This window comes from Amblyomma americanum, chromosome 1 (assembly GCF_052857255.1).
Source record: "Amblyomma americanum isolate KBUSLIRL-KWMA chromosome 1, ASM5285725v1, whole genome shotgun sequence".
NCBI lineage: Eukaryota > Metazoa > Arthropoda > Arachnida > Ixodida > Ixodidae > Amblyomma > Amblyomma americanum.
In genome coordinates, this window is record NC_135497.1 from 319,257,037 (window position 1) to 319,275,135 (window position 18,099).

Sequence of the window (18,099 nt, forward strand, 5' to 3'; positions counted from 1 at the left end):
TGCTGTTTGGAAGCACTAAAAAATGTGCAATATAATCACATTAATGAAACATACATATTAGCGTTTCAGAAGCATAATGACGAAGCATCTTCAGCAGAAAAATGAACAGAAATAAATGAAAAATAATAAATTCAGCGTCCATTGTGAGATCTTTTTTATGTCTGAGAAGAACATTGCAACGAGAAAATGAGCTATTCCTGTCATCACCTTTAATTTAAATTCATGCGGTAATCTTTCACTAAATAAATAAGAAAATAATTTACAGCGTTGAATTTGTGAAAGTAACGAACGTGTTCTCAGTCATAGGCTCAGTCGGAATCAGTGTCGCTGCGACGTCACGAATTCTCACAAAGAATAAATGACAACTGAGAGTCACTTTAGCGGCTGTGGTTCAAGCTATTGGCTAGGGTAATAGTAGCCTGATTCCATGTTTAAACGTGGCGTTCACACTGATAACTGAGCTTGTCTTTCAGAGCTGTCCCGTCTCTCTAAAGTCGTATTTTACTCCTCAGCCGGTCAACGAATTCTGCTTCTTCTGGAGGCTGACAAGAAGCTTAGCAAAGCATGCACACCTCAGCAATGCGTTCTTACTTTTTCAGGACCAAAAACAGCGGCACAGCGACCAGGTAGAATTGGAAGTCCACCGAGAGATACCACACGTGGGGCATCACAGACTGCAACAAATATGAAAGGAATTGTCTAGACAAAATACTCGAAATAAATGGTGTGCGTTGGAAGAATTCTAGCTACGTTAATAACATCTGAGATAGCCATAATAGCAAAGCGAAGGTTGTGAAACTACACACCGAGTCTAAAATTATGAAGCAATGTCAATTAGAAACAAGCTGTTATTTGGAAAAACGCCTAGCAGGTACTCGTGCTTGCGCAAGCATCAGTCCTTCTCTACTAGGAGGAAGTTGATATTTCTCCCTCTGGTATATTGCCATAGTATATCAGTAATTTGCCTTTGGCACTCGGCTGCTGATCCCAACGTCAAGGGTTCGCAACCGGCCGCAGCCGGCGTATTTCGATAGAGGCGAAATACAAAAACGCCGGTAGGCTGTGCGATGTCAGCACTAAGCCCCCTCAGAACGTAATACACCACAACTGAGAAGAAATTAGGCTCTGAATGTTTCTTGGAGGAGCAGCACAAGAAAGCCGTTTTTGCATTAGGGATTTTCGGCTAGGCGGATACAAAGAAAGTCATTGCCATCGTCACTCCCTTGCTTAACTATAATATAAGTTCACAAACTGTTCAAACACGTCACTTAACTCACATGCTTTTACTGAAAAAGAGAGGTGTGGTTATATTTTGTGACAAATTAATTTGATAGAATTGCCTTAGCCAGCCCCAGTTCCGAGATATTCACCTCCAAACTTCCAACTGAATCTGTAATTGTTCATGCAAAGCAGTCATCGCAGTATGACGCTGGTGTCTTATGTGGTGTTTTGGCGGCGTGGAGCGACACGTGTAGCGAATAACTGGGACCATTTTTCTTTCGGCTTGCGAGAACAAAGATTTTTTTGTTGTATTATCCAAGAAGCTTGCTTTGGCATCTGGCAAAGATATTTTGCGAATTGAAATTTCTTGCTAACAATTTAACGCTAATGGATACGAGGTTGAATAAAAGAATTAGCGACTGATATTCGGAAGCTTTCTTCATGACTCGTCCGGAGAACGGCCCTTGAGGACGAGGTTTCTAGCCTTTTGCATTGTAGTATTAGCAAAAACAAATGCCAGTAATCGCATGAAATAAACGTGACTGACTGTGACTGCGAGTGCTCATCTGCAGTGATTTCCGGCGTCTAGAGTCCAAACACGTTCTTTCAATTCAGGAAACATCTCACTCTGTCCAGAACACGCATTATTGTTGCTCAGAAATTGAGCAGTGTTAGAGGCCCTATTTTCACACTGCGATAATTGTAATTGATTACCGCGGGAATTGAAAATATTGTGTACAGTGCACTTAGACGTCTCAAGCTTCTTGAAGACGCTAAAGATCACTGAGTTGCAAGAACTAATCGTATGACAAGTCGTCTCTGCACAGTACCTCTGTTTAAAAAGCAGTGGAGGAATGCGTGCTCTTTTCGGAGCTGCCAGGATAAACTACATTCGCCATAATTTACTCTCTTAATTTTGCAGCCTAACGTTAAGCAAAAAACCGGTTGAATGTCTTGTTTGCCTCTTAAATGAAAAAAAAGAACAAAGTTGAACTCAATGTTTACCTGGAGGCCCACGTAGTAGCAGTTCCTGATTTGGAGGAGCCATTGCCACCAGTGGTCGTGCACTTCCTGGTCCATTTTCTCGAAGAAGGTTTTGGCGCCAGGTCCCGACGTCATGAGGGGAAGTAGGTATATGCACATCACGATGAAGAAGAGAGGAATGGTAGTCCTGGCGAAAGGCAAGAAAGCGGTACGTATATTTAAGACAAACGTGAAGGCGCATGGTGTAAACGTTATATAGTGTTTATTCCTTTCATATACTGTATTAACGAAATGCCGAAAGCTCGAGAGCGCCTCCGCATTGCAGGACTTCGCGGGTGTAATTTGTGAAGAAAACAAAGAATGGAAGTTGGGCACATACACATAAAACGAAAGAGAGCTCTAATAAAAGAGCCCCTATTTTAAGCAAAAGCCCAACACTGGCTGTCAAGCATTTGTAAAATGTGTTAGCATAGCGCGTTCCTGGTAACTGGTCACTTTTTTTAGCTATTCGTGCGAAGCACTATGGGAAGAGACAACGTACATGCGCAGATCACACCGTGGCAGCTGAGCGCTAAACGCGGTATGCCTGAATAAACATAAGAATATGTTGCGACGCAAGAAGAGAGTTGTTAAACTTAAGCAGCATCAGTTTATGGTTAATAATAGGAGAGTGAACCTAAACTGTTTCTCTGTAACTTTGTATAATTCACTAGTGTTGGACGTATTATATTGGGTTATTTTCGGCCTGGTAGTGCTAAGATAGTGGTAAGAACAGCCAGGTTGATGAAAGAAACCTTTTTTCGTTTATATGTCCTCTGAGAGGACTCTTGCGTTCCGATGTAGTTGCATAGGAAATAAAATGCTACTCGCCACGGCGCAAACGATCACCGACAACGACACTGTAAATTTAACTCAGCGCGCATATAAAACTCCTGACTTGTTTTCCAGTGCTTGAAGACAAAAATACGTTAGGTGATTCCTTGGCAGGAACGAAAAGAAGAGATGTCAAAATAAAATTCTTTAAGTAAGGAATACGTGGTTATCAGATACCTCAACAGATATCTGGTATGATGCCTACATACCTGATAAGCCTCCGAATGATAGCGAAAATCAGCACCCTGAAGCTGCTCCGCTGCTTGTCCAGGACAAGACACACTAGGAATCCGCTGCGAATGTCAAGATTTAAGGTAAGTGCAAAGAAAACCGGTGAAAGGCAGAAGCAGTAAGAAACGGCGCATCTTGCTGGTTAACAACTCGCCGTTTACAGCGAATCTCGCGGTAAAGAGCTGAGCAGCAGCACTGCACTTATAATACTACAGACGTCTGCAGCCGCCTCCAAAGAGCAACTGTTTTCGCTCCTTCCGACGTGTAGCTTTCGCGCAACTAATTCGCTATAGGAGAGCAAGATAATGCTTACCCCATTCGCGATCCTATAAACTATGCCATGATCTTTCTAGACGCAGCGCCCTACGTCGACTGTAATGGTTGAATTGCAAGACGGGGGGTCCGGCTCGGGCTCAGTAATTTGGTAAAATACCGCAAAAAGCAATTTGTACTATTAAGCAATTTGCGAAATTCCCTGTTCGGCGTGTGGTACTGTCTGTGCCAAATTATTTTTTTATTATTTTATACGCTATCTAAAATAAATTGGCTTAAATACATACATTCTGCGCCGAGCATCGGCGATACTGTTTTCCCAGGCGCTGTGATGCCCTAATCATCCACCAAGCACCCCAAGAGGCACACATATTGACTGCAAAAACAAATTTGGTGAAGTCAAACGTTTTTAGCCCCATTATAGCGATTCACAAAAAGGCTTATCCGACCACAATCTGCAAACGATTTTGGTCAACGTGACGTCTTATTTTAACCCTTTTTCTCGAGTAATCTAAAGTGATTCTACTACCGGTATACTCACGCATGCAATATTGACGGCGCACGTGCAAGTTCAGCACATTTAATCACTCCACTACAGAGAAATACAGTCGCAAACGGGAGCTACAGTAACCCCAGCTCAAGCAGGTTTTGCCAGAGGGGTGCTTTATCGGTCACTCAGTCACCTGGAAGCACGACCGCGATCTTATTGCCAAACATTACCGTTATTTCATGGTGCGAACTTGTGCAAACCATTTCACTTGGTGTTCGGCACAAATTCACCTTGACACAAAGCTGGACACGACCGATGAAACAAACGCGGGAGGAGGGCTCACAGTCCCCTCCGTGCTGTATGAGTCGCGCTGTGTACCAAGATACGAGCTTCCTTCATTGATAGGCGTTTCAGAAAGCTAAAATTGGCTCTAAATCGATCAGTGGAAAAGGAACAGGATCATTGGAAACAAGGGGCCTTTAAATATATATTCAACTAGTGGGTACCGAAGGGACTCTTCTTAAAATTCAGCCGCAGGAGGGCGTTGTTGAATGCACAGGCGAAAGCTATTGGTTCTCTGGACACGGGATACAAACTCTGCAGTAAACGAAGGCAACATCGCCTAAGCAACAAAGATACGGCAGCTTTCATAGCTTTTTGAAAATAGTGCGCTCCGTGTGCTCCAAAAGTCGCAGACTTGTCGGCGGCCCGTTGGCATGACGTTGATCCATTACAAAGAAAGGAGGGTCTGACGCCTACCAGAGTCCCGGTTTAATTTAAAAAAAAAACGAACGAACTATAGGGCTCACAGAGATGCTTGTAGTCAAGGGTCGGATGGAATCCTGTCTGGTCGGGATGGTACATGATACTAGTGAGTCGCACCGACCAAAAATTAAGATGGAATGACGTTTCGGCTCCCACACGGGAGCCTTGTTCACAATGAGGCAAAACGTTGCGGTGGTGCCTTTTCTATGCGGCGTATATGCGATCCCAGGCATGTCGCGTAGATAGGTGGAAAATTCCCGTCATTTCGATTGATAGTATGCGCTGTTGTTAAGGATGATCAGCGACTCAAGATAGAGCCGTGATTTCCTGTCTTTTTCTTTGGCGACCACACGTGCCTCTGCCCAGTTGATATTGTGGCTGGCAGATATTGAATGCTCGGAAAGCGCATTTTGTTCTGCGCGCCGGTTCTTCACGTCATTCTTATGTTCACGTAATCTACGTGCAAAATCTCCTGTTTCGCCTACGTATACTGATGGGCAGTCGGCACATGGAACCTGATAAACAACGCCAGGGAATCTTTCTTTCTTAAGCCCGTCCTTGACATTGACAAGTTGGCTTCTCTGTTTTTGAGATGACGCATGAGCAGTGTGCACACCCTATGAACGTAAGATACGCGCAAGTGCATCACTGATGCCTGGGACGTATGGGAGAGCCGTTCGCTTTTCTGTGCTTTCGGCTGGCTGCATCCTAGGGCGGTCAATTTTTCGCTGCATGGAGTCGATGATGTGCACCGGGTAACCACAGGTCGTCAAATCACGTCGTATGTGTTTCGATTCAGCCGCTTGGTCTTCCCGCCTGGAACTTTCATGCGTCGGAGGAGCGATGAAACAGCCGAACGTTTTTGGCAATCTGGGTGAATTGACCTGTAATTGAGGTAACGGCCGGTATGTGTAGGTTTCCGGTAAAGGCTGAAATGCAATCTAGAGTAATCTCTTGTGACAAGCAGATCCAAAAATGGGAGACGGCCATCGATTTCTTCTTCCACGGTGAACTGTATGGCTGGCTCTATGCTGCTCAGTTGTACAATAAAATCTTTCAATGCTTCCCTCTTAATCACGCAAAAGCAGTCTTCCACGTACCTTAGCCATACAGTCCACCGTGGAAGAAGAAATCGATGGCCGTTTCCCATTTTTGGACCTGCTTGTCCCAAGAGATTCCTCTAGATAACATTTCAGCGTTTACAGGAAACCTACACATACCGGCCGTTACCTCAGTTACAGGTCAATTCACCCAGATTGCCAAAAACGTTCGGTTGTTTCATTGCTCCTCCGATTCATGAAAGTATGTTCCAGGCGGGAAGACCAAACGGCTGAATCGAAACACATACTACGTGATTTGACGACCTGTGGTTACCCGGTGCACATCATCGACTCCATGCAGCAAAAACTTGACCGCCCTAGGATGCAGCCAGCCGAAAGCACAGAAAAGCGAACGGCTCTCCCATACGTCCCAGGCATCAGTGATGCACTTGCGCGTATCTTACGTTCATATGGTGTGCACACTGCTCATGTGCCATCTCAAAAACTGAGAAGCCAACTTCTCAATGTCAAGGACGGGCTTAAGAAAGAAAGATTCTCTGGCGTTGTTTATCAGGTTCCATGTGCCGACTGCCCATCAGTATACATAGGCGAAACAGGAGATATTGCACGCAGATTACGTGAACATAAGAATGACGTGAAGAACCGGCGCGCAGAACAAAATGCGCTTGCCGGGCATTCAGTATCTGCCAGCCACAATATCAACTGGGCAGAGGCACGCGTGGTCGCCAAAGAGAGAGACAGGAAATCACGGCTCTACCTTTAGTCGCTGATCATCCAAACAACAGCGCATACTATCAATCGAAATGACGGGATTTTGCCACCTATCTACGCGAGATGCCTGGGATCGCATATACGCCGCAGAAAAAAGGCACCACCGCAACGTTTTGCCTCATTGTGAACAAGGCTCCCGTGTGGGAGCCGAAACGTCATTCCATCTTAATTTTTGGTCGGTGCGACTCACTAGCATCGTGCTAACAGAGAGCTCCAAGCGTCGCTTACACACAGCAATGTGCAAGTGCCGTCCTCTTTTTTATTTTTTTATCAGCACATCAAGGAAGACCTAGGTACTATGAGGTCTGTATAAGTGGCCTTGATGTAGTCGAGGCTTCGACGGCATACCGTCTGGTCAGGAATCATGGCTTGATGAGGTTCACTGGTCACTGACCAAGGTCAACAAAAAATGACGTTTCGGGAGCGCTACGGCTCCCTTGTTCACAATGAGCAACCAGCTGGACGTCCCGGGCTTTTTGTAGCGGTTACTATCGTTTTGAGGCATTTCGCGTAGATAGGGTGCAACGTGCCGTCATTCTTATTTATTGTGTTGGGCGTAGTCTGGATGATTAACGACTCGAGATTTCGGCGGGCTGATACATTCTTTTCCGTTGTCACTATATCTGCTTCATCCCAGTTAATTTCGTGACCAGTCTCTTGCGCATGCTCCGCGATTGCGTTCGTTGTCACTTTTCCTTTTCGTACATCGTACTGATGTTCTTTCAGGCGTCTCTTGAAGTCTTTCGTTTCCCCTATGTAAACTGATGAACAGTCGGCGCAGGCAATCTTGTAAACCACGCCGGGAAAACTGGCACGAGGGAGCTGGTCTTTCACGTTTACAAGCTCATTTCTTATCTTGCTTGTTGGGACATGTGCACCATGGACGCCGTGCTTGCGGAACATCCGCGCCAGCGCCTCGCTGATCCCCGGTACATACGGGATAGCGGCTCGTTTCGGTGCGTTAGCTCTTTCGTCTTCCCGGGCAGCAGGCTTACTTGATACAGCCACTCTTTGCGTGTTCCGAATGAAGGAAAGCGGGTAGCCGTTTCTTTTCAAATCTTTTTCCACGGTCTTCATTTCGTGGTTTAGGGCGGCGTCTTCACTGCATACTTCCCTGGCACGGTTGATTAAAGATGCCACCACTGACCGCTTATGACTGACAGGGTGTGCTGAATTGAAATTTAGGTACCTTCCGGAATGCGTCGGTTTCCGGTAGACGCGAAAACTAAGACCTGTTGGAGTACGGGTTCCTCGACACCGTGGTAACCCGTACTCCAACAGGTCTTAGTTTTCGCGTCTACCGGAAACCGACGCATTCCGGAAGGTACCTAAATTTCAATTCAGCACACCCTGTCATAAGCGGTCAGTGGTGGCATCTCTAATCAACCGTGCCAGGGAAGTATGCAGTGAAGACGCCGCCCTAAACCACGAAATGAAGACCGTGGAAAAAGATTTGAAAAGAAACGGCTACCCGCTTTCCTTCATTCGGAACACGCAAAGAGTGGCTGTATCAAGTAAGCCTGCTGCCCGGGAAGACGAAAGAGCTAACGCACCGAAACGAGCCGCTATCCCGTATATACCGGGGATCAGCGAGGCGCTGGCACGGATGTTCCGCAAGCACGGCGTCCATGTTGCACATGTCCCAACAAGCAAGATAAGAAATGAGCTTGTAAACGTGAAAGACCAGCTCCCTCGTGCCAGTTTTCCCGGCGTGGTTTACAAGATTGCCTGCGCCGACTGTGCATCAGTTTACATAAGGGAAACGAAAGACTTCAAGAGACGCCTGAAAGAACATCAGTACGATGTACGAAAAGGAAAAGTGACAACGAACGCAATCGCGGAGCATGCGCAAGAGACTGGTCACGAAATTAACTGGGATGAAGCAGATATAGTGACAACGGAAAAGAATGTATCAGCCCGCCGAAATCTCGAGTCATTAATCATCCAGACTACGCCCAACACAATAAATAAGAATGACGGCACGTTGCACCCTATCTACGCGAAATGCCTCAAAACGATAGTAACCGCTACAAAAAGCCCGGGACGTCCAGCTGGTTGCTCATTGTGAACAAGGGAGCCGTAGCGCTCCCGAAACGTCATTTTTTGTTGACCTTGGTCAGTGACCAGTGAACCTCATAAGTGGCCTTGTTGAAGCATGTCGCGCATTATATCGTCCCTAACCCTATGCTTAACGGTTGACGCACTATACCGGTGATGGCGCATTGCTGCGGCAGTTCCATCGCTTTGCCTGCTTTTTAGCCGCTTTCGTAGCTAAATGATCAGGAATACTGAAGACGACGCTGAAAATGGTAGCACTGGTGAAAAAATGACAGGTGATTTGAAGTCGCTATTTGCCGAGGTGCTGCCCTCGAATACACCGCCGCAGAGGGTCTCAAGTCGTTCTCACTCTTCCGTTGTTTTTAACAGCCGCATCCCGTTTGTTGATGATTCCTCCTTTTATCTATCTACATGAGGTTCTGTTCTGAGGACGCCTCGCCATGCGTGACCCAGTGCATTACTAATACGTGGAATCAGATAAACTGTGGTTGGCTCCGGCCGGAAACTTTTCGCACAAGTAGAGAAAAATTATTAAGCAGGACATCATTTTCTCCCGCCTTTAGTAATTGTCCATTCAGCGCCCCATTCAGTACTAATAATGGTAAACCTGCAATAATGTGAGAAAAAAGAACAGGTGTTCGCAGGCTACCGCCTCGGCAGCAAAGATGCCTTTAGAACACGCAACTAAGAAATGCTTTTTATGCCGTCCCCTTAATTGGTGGAGATCCTGGCACTTTAGTTACTTCAGCGCAAGCGAACTGCAGCGACCCGGATCTCAATGTCTTTCCCTCCCGTGATCACTTAATAGAACCAATGTTTTTAGCTTTTTCCTAGTGCCCTTGCCTTCAGCTATCGATGGCGTACTATATTTAGTGGCTACTGTATTGGGGTGACCATGTAGAGATTTGTTTTCTACGGCATCAGGCAGTGGAGAACCCGCCAGATGGCTTGAGCTAACGTCCACAGCCATGCATACAGTTTGCGCCTGGTGGGGCAGTACGTGAGTTGTCTTCTCGCGACTGCGGCATTACCCAAGGTCACGCAAGGTACGAGCTTATTCAAGGTTACGAAGCCTTGATCTAGATGTCGCGATTTTACACTTCAAATTCTCTACGTCGGGATACCATGAGGTGAATACGCAAACCAGTGTCGAGAGAGACCTCTCCAAGAGCCACGCGCTTATCTCGTAGTGATGAGCACTAACTTAATTCACGCTAAAGGCACTTGAGCTTTCCTCCTCCTTTCCCTTATCCGCTGTCGTAGCATCTCTTGCATCGTACGTAGCTCGCTGACTTTGGGTCCTTGTCATAGAGCGCCATCGTCACGTGACGGGCACCACCCGAGAGAGGGAATCATCGCCGTGGCAAAAGCAACAATTCCGAAAGATGGCACTGATAATGGCATAGTTTATTACTTCTTTCTCGGAAGCCACTCTTCAAGGTCGCATTTTTATTCCTCTCTTTCGTCACTTATACCGGATTGGCAAGCCCTACTGTTCCTGTCGGACTGGATCTTGATCTAAAGGTGCCTGCTTTTCCCGCTGTTTTACATTTCAAGACAAGAAAAAAAAGGACGAAAACGAAAAAAATACAGGCCGAGACGTAATTGGCACCGCGCAACATCAAACCGCGAAAGAATCGAGCACGGCCCTCTTCGATTCTCTCGTGGCTTCTCGTGGAGGGAATCGGCGAAGGAAATTAGGCGGCGAAGCTATAGCGGGATTAACGCGGAGAAGTGATGCGGGATTCAGCCACAGTTCAGTGCTTTCGTCATAATGAGCTTTATTATAATAGACGTTCATTTTAACGAGATGGAAAAAAACCGGAACGCATGTATTTAATTTTCGGTACGCCTCGAGCGCGTTTTCAACCGAGCCTAAAACCTTTAGTCTCGCGCAGTGTCTCTTTTTCTGTGAGCTCGCACAGTAGGCGTAAATATAAGTAAACATCACACGGCTTAATGAGAAGGAGCCGCGGAAGTTGGCAATGTGGTTAAGTCATGAACAATTCATTAAGGCAAAAATAAAGGAGCATGCCCGATGAAATTATAGTTGGAGATATCATTCGTTTATTGCGGTTGGCAATGTCCGGTTAGACATTTGCCAGTACTCGTGCAGCCTTTACATTTCCGCATAATTAAAAACTTTGCAAAACAGCTGCTTACGAAGCTTCACTGCTTTTTCCGCGTGGAAACGTTAGAGAAAATAGCGACCAAAGAACGGAGTGCTAACAGACCACCTGGTCGATCAAAAACTAAAGGACCGGAGAATGAAAGCGAGGACGCAGATGGAGAGGAAACACTGAACACGCAACGTGTGAAGGACAAAGGGCGGCGTAATTACAGATGCTTGTCGCTGACGAGCCCACGTGTCTTGTGTGGCTGCACGCGAAATCGTTGAACCCCTGTATTTCTATGAATTTCTTTCCGCTTGCATAATCAAGCCACGGCCGATGATTACTGCGCGAATAGACGTGACCCGGAGCTTTCATTTCAATTTTATGAGTATGGACCCTGATCCAAGTAAACTAAAGGAAAAAAAACTGCTAATGTCTCTGCGCTATTCGCACAAAAGAATCTTCTGCTGTCGTTTTTTTTTATTTTTTAACGACGTCTTAAGACAGTTGAGCTTGTAAGCAATTTCTATTATTTTTTTTTCAGGCATAGCTCATCATGGACACTGCAAACTATCAATCGGAGTTCTCGTTCAAGTTTAATCTCTTCATTGTTGTTACTTTGTGCGACGAAAAAAAGTTTTGTACCCCCTAAGATGTCATGGGCACCTACATACGCAGGTATAGAAGTATCTCGCGTAAACTTAGGCTAAAGTGCATCAAGTTTAGGTCATTCATTTTTCCATCGCGACCCTACATGCAGTTGCAAAAACTTAAATTGCATCTCTACAGAACGTTAGCTGCTCGATCACGACATGATGTATCCATAATTCAAACCTTGTTCTTTATCCCTTCCGCGTAAGCACATACATGTGCGTGCGCGCGCGCGCGCGCTTGTATGTGAGAGAGTGTTGAGAGATAGTGTGTTGAGAGATAGTGTGTTAGACAGAGTGTGTGAGAGATAATGTGTTAGACAGAGTGTGTGAGAGAGAGTGTGCGTGTGCGTCGGAGAGAGACTGTGTGTACGTGTGTGTGCACGTGCGTGTGCGTATGTGGAAAGGGGGGGCTGTCTTGTTTTTCTGTACATGTTAATTGCTTGCAATCGCAAAATGAAGCAATTTTTCACTAACCTGATGAAGAAGAAAGTGTCGACGAGGACGAAGCCAGACGTCACCAAAATGCTCGGCCAATGTTCGCTCAATATCAGTAGGTTGAGCGTGCCAGCTGCAATTCATGTCAACAAGAGAAACAACTAAAATATGAACCTAAAGGTTATAAAAGCCTGTTTTTTAGTAAAGTGTTTACTTCCCCTTGAACACAAAAGAATGAGGCATCGACGTAAACAAGCATGAGACGGACTAATACGGCCTAAGGCGCTCGAACGCCCTTTCCTAAAAGTCACTCTTAGAGTACTCCTGTCTGAATCTTTGGTGGAAATAATATTGAGGATTGAAGAGCAAGGCAATGCCTTATATTTATAAGCGTAACCGTAAGTTGCGTAAGATATGCCTCTCACAAAAGCCCTTAGTGTACCCGCTAAAGAAAATTAGTTTTCCAAAGGTTTCGCCGTTTACTTAATCTGCAGCATTTGCACCATCTTTTCTTGATATCAAATCCTTGCTTTGTAACTGCACTTCAACAACGATCAGGTATCTGCATTTTGCGAAATACTTAATTTATATATTTTATAGGTCTAACAAGAAAACAAACTGCACAAAACTGAAAGCCAGGGTGGCGTGTACGTATCAGTAGTTCACAGGCAGATGGGGGAAAATCAGGCCAAGGACGAGAGCGGAAGAGGACGTTTTTTTTATTATGTCTCATTTTCTGTATCATTTTCTTTAAGTTAAGAAGGAATTCGGACATAATAAACGGTTCCGCAATGCATTTTACGCCTAAGTGAAAGTGACACGAACCTCGCTTGTTTGTGTCATACTTTCGTCTTTCGTCCCGTCTTTCGCGCGCTGTGAGCAAAAATGAGTTATTCGCCCTAATTCGTTTGCTTCGCTCTGCCAAGTGAACTGGAGGCGGATTCGCTCCAGGGAATGAGCATTTATTCTTTACTCATCACTATTCATTGTTTTATATTTTACTTTAACTCAAAACAAAAAAAATCGCTAGCCATCATCGAGAGGAATTGGCAACGCTCAGATAGATAGCTTATCTCTCTCGGCAAACGGGTTAACTCTGTCATTCCGGAAATAAAGTGTAAGAATCAACTTCAGAGATCCGGCTTCCTCGCATGCAAAAGAAAAAAATACCTTTCTCGATCAAGTCCTTAGGTTACCCGTCTGTATTTTAAGACGCTGTAAGCACATATTTCAAGGAAATGACTTGCACTTGTTGATGAATATATTAACCCACTCCTTATGTAATACTCCCAGGAGGAGGTCTTTTATCTGAATAAAGTGAAGGTAAGTGAAGCTAGAAGACAGTGCACTTTTCTGAGCATAGTTAACGCTGTGTAGTGCGCCTCTGCAGGTACTCTTGTGATCCTCCTTGAAGTTGTCATGTCGGATACCGAAGAATCATATTTTAGCTTCAAGGCCCCGTAAATTCGTTGAATAAAATGACATTGCCCAAGAGTTTCGCTAATGATAAGATTCCGGGCATCCGCGGACGCATTTCGATAAGGACGAAATGCAAATAAACGTCAGTGTGACAGAACCCCAGGTGGAGTAAATGAACCCGGAGCTCTCTAATGTGGCGTCCCTTACAGCCCACGTGTCGTTTCGGGACGCTAAACCCCACAATTTACAATTTTAGAATTTCTGCAAAAACAATAGCGCCAGGAAACATCGCACTAATTGTGACTCACACCACGTGTCTGACAGCGTGCCGTAACTGTGGCCAAGAACGATGGAGACCAAGCTGAAGAACCGCAGACCGTGGATGAACTTGAGGTCGAATTCACCAGCACGTTGGTCTCGGTTCACGGCGAAGATAGCACGGGTGTTAGTCACAGCTGAGAATGACAGCAAACATTTCTGCCATGTGCCTGCGAATATTGTTACGCCGAAAAAGGGAAGAACAAACAAATGTAATTGATCGCTTGCTTTTTTCATCCGTCCAGAAAAACGGATATTTTTTACTTGCACTGTGTCTCTGCGTGGGTAACGTGGGCAACCTTTCAGTCTTAACTTTCTTTTTTGCTCAACCACAAAGGTGAGGAAATCGCCTATATCCTAGAAGAGTTTTCTCACCTCAGATACACATTATAAACGTATCGTTATATTGCATACTACATTTACGCTCTACACCACTACAAAACACTTTCATCGGCCAATTCACACTTTTACATCTGCAATATGGTTCTTTAATGTGGCGCCGCAGTGACATAATAATGAAGTTATCGGTTTTTAATACGCAGAGGTGTGAAGTAAACTGTAGACGAATTGAGCGCATGTAAACATCTAGTTGTTCGCCTCCATACAGCTGTATTCGAACTGTTCAAAAGAAAAAAAATGAATTATGCTTTACTACCAAATAAAAGACTAAAATTTTTAAAGCAATTAAAATAAATGCCCTATAAAAGTTGGTAAGATTGGCATTTTTTAAAGCTGATCATAGCAGTTTTTCTACCAAGTCACCGGTGGCATCGAAACTAACTCCTGCACCACACATGAGCACATGAGAATGACGCAGCGGAATACACTTGCTAGCCTATTTATTCAAATGCTGGTTATGTTATGGTTAAGCCATTATAGAGTTAATTTCATTATACGCACCTGATTTTTCTTGCCTAAGTAAGCGCTTGATGCAGCCCGAAAATTACCCCCGCTAGCGCTTGAAAATAGCACCAGAAGCTTTCTTTCTTTTTCTTAGTTTTATGCAACACACTGGCTATCGGCCAAGTTTAACCGAGGGTACGCAAAGCAGGCTGAAAGCCTATGCGGCTTCCAATGATTTCTCCAAGCGGCCAACTTTCTGAAGGCAGAAGTTTCTCTCAACAAGGTCTTGAACACAGGTGATTAATAGGGCTGCGTAAGACGTGTCCTCAGCAATACAACAAACCTGCGCGTACCGCAGTTAATTTCCGCAATTGCTGACGCATCTGAAAAGCACGCTGCTCCCAGGTCGGGGACGCAACTATAAAAAGTTTTCATGCTTCTGCTTCTGGTAGGCAGTGAAACAGGCAAATCAGACGCTCCATTTTCAATAGCCAAATCGGGAACGTAAAAATGCTGCTGTTAAGCTCGGCTTCCAGAATACTTAACACTACTTCTATTGTTTAATGCCACTCTTTTGGTTGTTCACCGAAGGCCTTCGGCGTTTTGTTTTTTATCTAAAGGATTCCTTCATTGTAGCAAGAAAGCAAAACATTTATACACAGCGCTGAAGGTCTTACAGTTGCCAACTTTTGCCATTATTGTGTGAAGTACTGACGAATGTAACCGATAGCTAATTCTTTTTGTGAGTGTTTCGAAGCTTTTAACAGACGGTTTAAGTCACTTGCTCACGCGTGCTCATAATGTTGCATGCACGAGCAATATAACCATGTTACTCACTCTTCCCGCTTGCTTGCGGCTTCACTCTTGCCGATATGTAGATGTCAACAACGGTAGCAACTCCGATGATGACACCCAGGAAGGCCAGAAAGGCTCTTAAAAACAAAAATAAAGGATATTTTGACATTCTTGGAAGCTCTAGGACGCGTGAAGTTAGAGTGGGCATTCCGGTTTGGTGGGATAGTTTATCATGCCTAAGCTATTCATATTGGCAGTGCAAAGCTTCAAAAGTAGACTGATGGAGAGATAAGGGTGCTTGCAGGCAGCCGAAATTTAATAAAAATTAATCTGAAAGTACGTACATTCAGAACATATGAATAAACGGCATTCAAAAGAGCACACCGAAAATGCTAAGCAATTGACAGCATAGAGCAACCTGGGCTACAGATTCATGCAGTCTGAAAAGAAAAGATGTACTCGTATTTAACCGATGGTTTTAACAACTTCTTAGTTTAGGTTCTACTGATGCTTATTACAAATCGCTTTGACACTTTAGAGAATGCCTCTACTCGTTTAAGTAAACGTCTGACTCGTTGTATACTTGCAGCGCCCTTTCATTCGCATAATGGTAGAATGCTGCCTAAACGGTTTAAGGATGCATGGAATAAAAATCAAAAATAAGAAAATAAAACATCCTTTTCAAACATGCATGAAAATTTTGTCATTATTGATTCGACATTAAGCTCGATCATGCTGCAGCTGCGCAACTATGATTAGATGAAACCCTCTTTCATCACGCTGCTACTACTACAAGCCAGTAAAACATTAGAGATTTAACACAATTTACTTTCCATCGACAAAACAGCCTATCATTGCTTCAGATGTAAAATTTAATCTTCGCACGTGTGGCTTTAGAGTCTCAAATAAATGACAAAATCTCCGTGCCAAAGGACATTGCAAACAAAGATATTTTTTTTATCTTTGTGATAATGGAGGTATACGCCTGTAATACATTAAGTCGTCAACGTAGCACTAGATCTTTTACGCGCTGTTTACTGGCACGTAACAAGAAAAGTATGCTGCCTCTGAGATCATAGGTACGGTACACGTTTTTGTCTGTTCCACAATAAGCGCGTGTAAAAGCAAGCGAAATGAGACGTATTTGGTTGGAAAGCCATCGTTTTTAGGTACTTACATTATTACAATCTGGCCAGTGGTCATGAGTTCATCATCGATTGTTACACAGCTGTCCACTTCTATTCGCAACTTTGCGGGTCGCACTGCAGATGATGCAAAGAACAAGAACGTTTAAAATAAGTCGCTAACAAGTTAATTCATTTTTCATGCACGGGGAACGTTGCACTTTGAATGACAATGTGAAAATATTATATAATTATCATGTCAAGACAATTTAGAGCGAATAATGTGCAATTCCAGTGAGTTTTAAGTACTGTGGAGCTATTAATGTTTACTGTCGCCGAATTCGGGTGCACATAGGATTGCTTTCAGGCCTTATCGCAAGTGTCAAACCAGCAGAGATGAGTAAAGGGCGTTATACGTGCTCAAAGAACTATGTGCTGAAGTAAATCCAAGCAGCAAACTGCCCGATCAGCGAAAAATAAAAGACGTAACCTCAGTTTCGAGGTTCAAATAAGAGGACTGTGCATATGAGCTAGGAATGGGCATGCAGTCATGTCCAAAAAGCGCCAAGAGGCAAAGACGAGAATGGGACGGATGACACCGCGCTGATGCCGTCGACGCTGCTGATGTTCCCTATGTAGGACGAGCTCCGGCAACTACCGCTTTGAGTGCACGCTGGTTTACTTTTTGGCTCATAAAGAAAGAGGCTAGTTGTTCCATTATTCAGAAGATTAAAAATCGACAGGACGGTTACCACTGGTTAACGCTAGATTCAGCGATAGCTTTCGGGGGTTTTTGCAATTCAGGACGTGTTGTGGTAGAGAGAATATGAGAGCGTCCTTACATTTGTATAGTTCCTGGGCACTCTTTTTAGTTTTCGACACATAGTTGTTTTTTTCCCAGGTCTGCTCTCCAGTCCGCCGTTATACAAGCGCAGCGCTGCCGATGATCCTCGCCTCGGTTGGCGCGTTTTACAGCAGCTGCCGCAGATGGACCCTGCTACATTCCTCCGTTCTCGCCGCACCCTCCTTCCTCCTTCGACGGTAGCCACGTTCTGGATGGTTACCGTGGTGCGCCTTCTTACACTTTCGCCATAACCTCCTCCTTTCGCCGGGCCCTCGTTCCAAGGCAACCCCGCTTTTTTTTTTGTCGGGAAACTACCCTCTGGTTGGTTTTCATGACAACCACGTACCAATTGCACCTTCTCACGCTCTCGCCACACCCTCCTCCTTCCGCGACGGTTACCGTTTTAACCATCATCTGGTTATGCTTTCCTACGCTCTTGTCATAAAACCTGTCTCCATGGTAAATCTCCTCGTCCTTCCAGGGTAACTGTACCCTCCGGGTGGTTTCCGTGGCAACCGCCGACCGGCTGCGCATTCTTACACTCTCGGCATTCCCTTCTCCTTCCGAGGTAACCATCCTCACGTTCGGGGATTCCACCGCTCTCCCGATACCCTCCTCCTTCTACAGTACCCACCCTCCGGATGGCTCCTGCGGCAACCACCCACTGGTTACGCATTTCTCCGCTCACGTGATACCATCCTCCTTGCGCAGTAACCACCCTCAGAGTGGTTCCCATGGCAGCGCACCCGCCGGTTACGCCGTCGACCAACAACGACCGACCACAACAGGCAGCGACAGACAACGACATCCTACTACGACGCGAAACC

General features: G+C 45.0%; 1 protein-coding gene and 1 long non-coding RNA gene across 2 annotated transcripts in view; one reads left to right on the forward strand and one right to left on the reverse strand.

Moving 5' to 3' along the window:
- LOC144115398 (uncharacterized) overlaps window positions 1-1,762 on the forward strand; it is a 49,367-nt gene extending 47,605 nt beyond the window's left edge. Inside the window, exon 3 of the long non-coding RNA XR_013311389.1 lies at window positions 600-1,762. This is a non-coding gene — a long non-coding RNA (uncharacterized LOC144115398). The remainder of the gene's footprint in view (window positions 1-599) is intronic.
- LOC144115397 (nose resistant to fluoxetine protein 6-like) overlaps window positions 1-18,099 on the reverse strand; it is a 48,133-nt gene that overhangs the window by 16,895 nt on the left and 13,139 nt on the right. The window contains exons 4-10 of the mRNA XM_077649771.1: window positions 16,482-16,566; window positions 15,347-15,441; window positions 13,657-13,836; window positions 11,969-12,062; window positions 3,288-3,371; window positions 2,227-2,392; window positions 592-674 (exon numbers count right to left, since the gene is read on the reverse strand). Coding sequence (XP_077505897.1) covers window positions 592-674; window positions 2,227-2,392; window positions 3,288-3,371; window positions 11,969-12,062; window positions 13,657-13,836; window positions 15,347-15,441; window positions 16,482-16,566 — 787 coding nt within the window. The remainder of the gene's footprint in view (window positions 1-591; window positions 675-2,226; window positions 2,393-3,287; window positions 3,372-11,968; window positions 12,063-13,656; window positions 13,837-15,346; window positions 15,442-16,481; window positions 16,567-18,099) is intronic.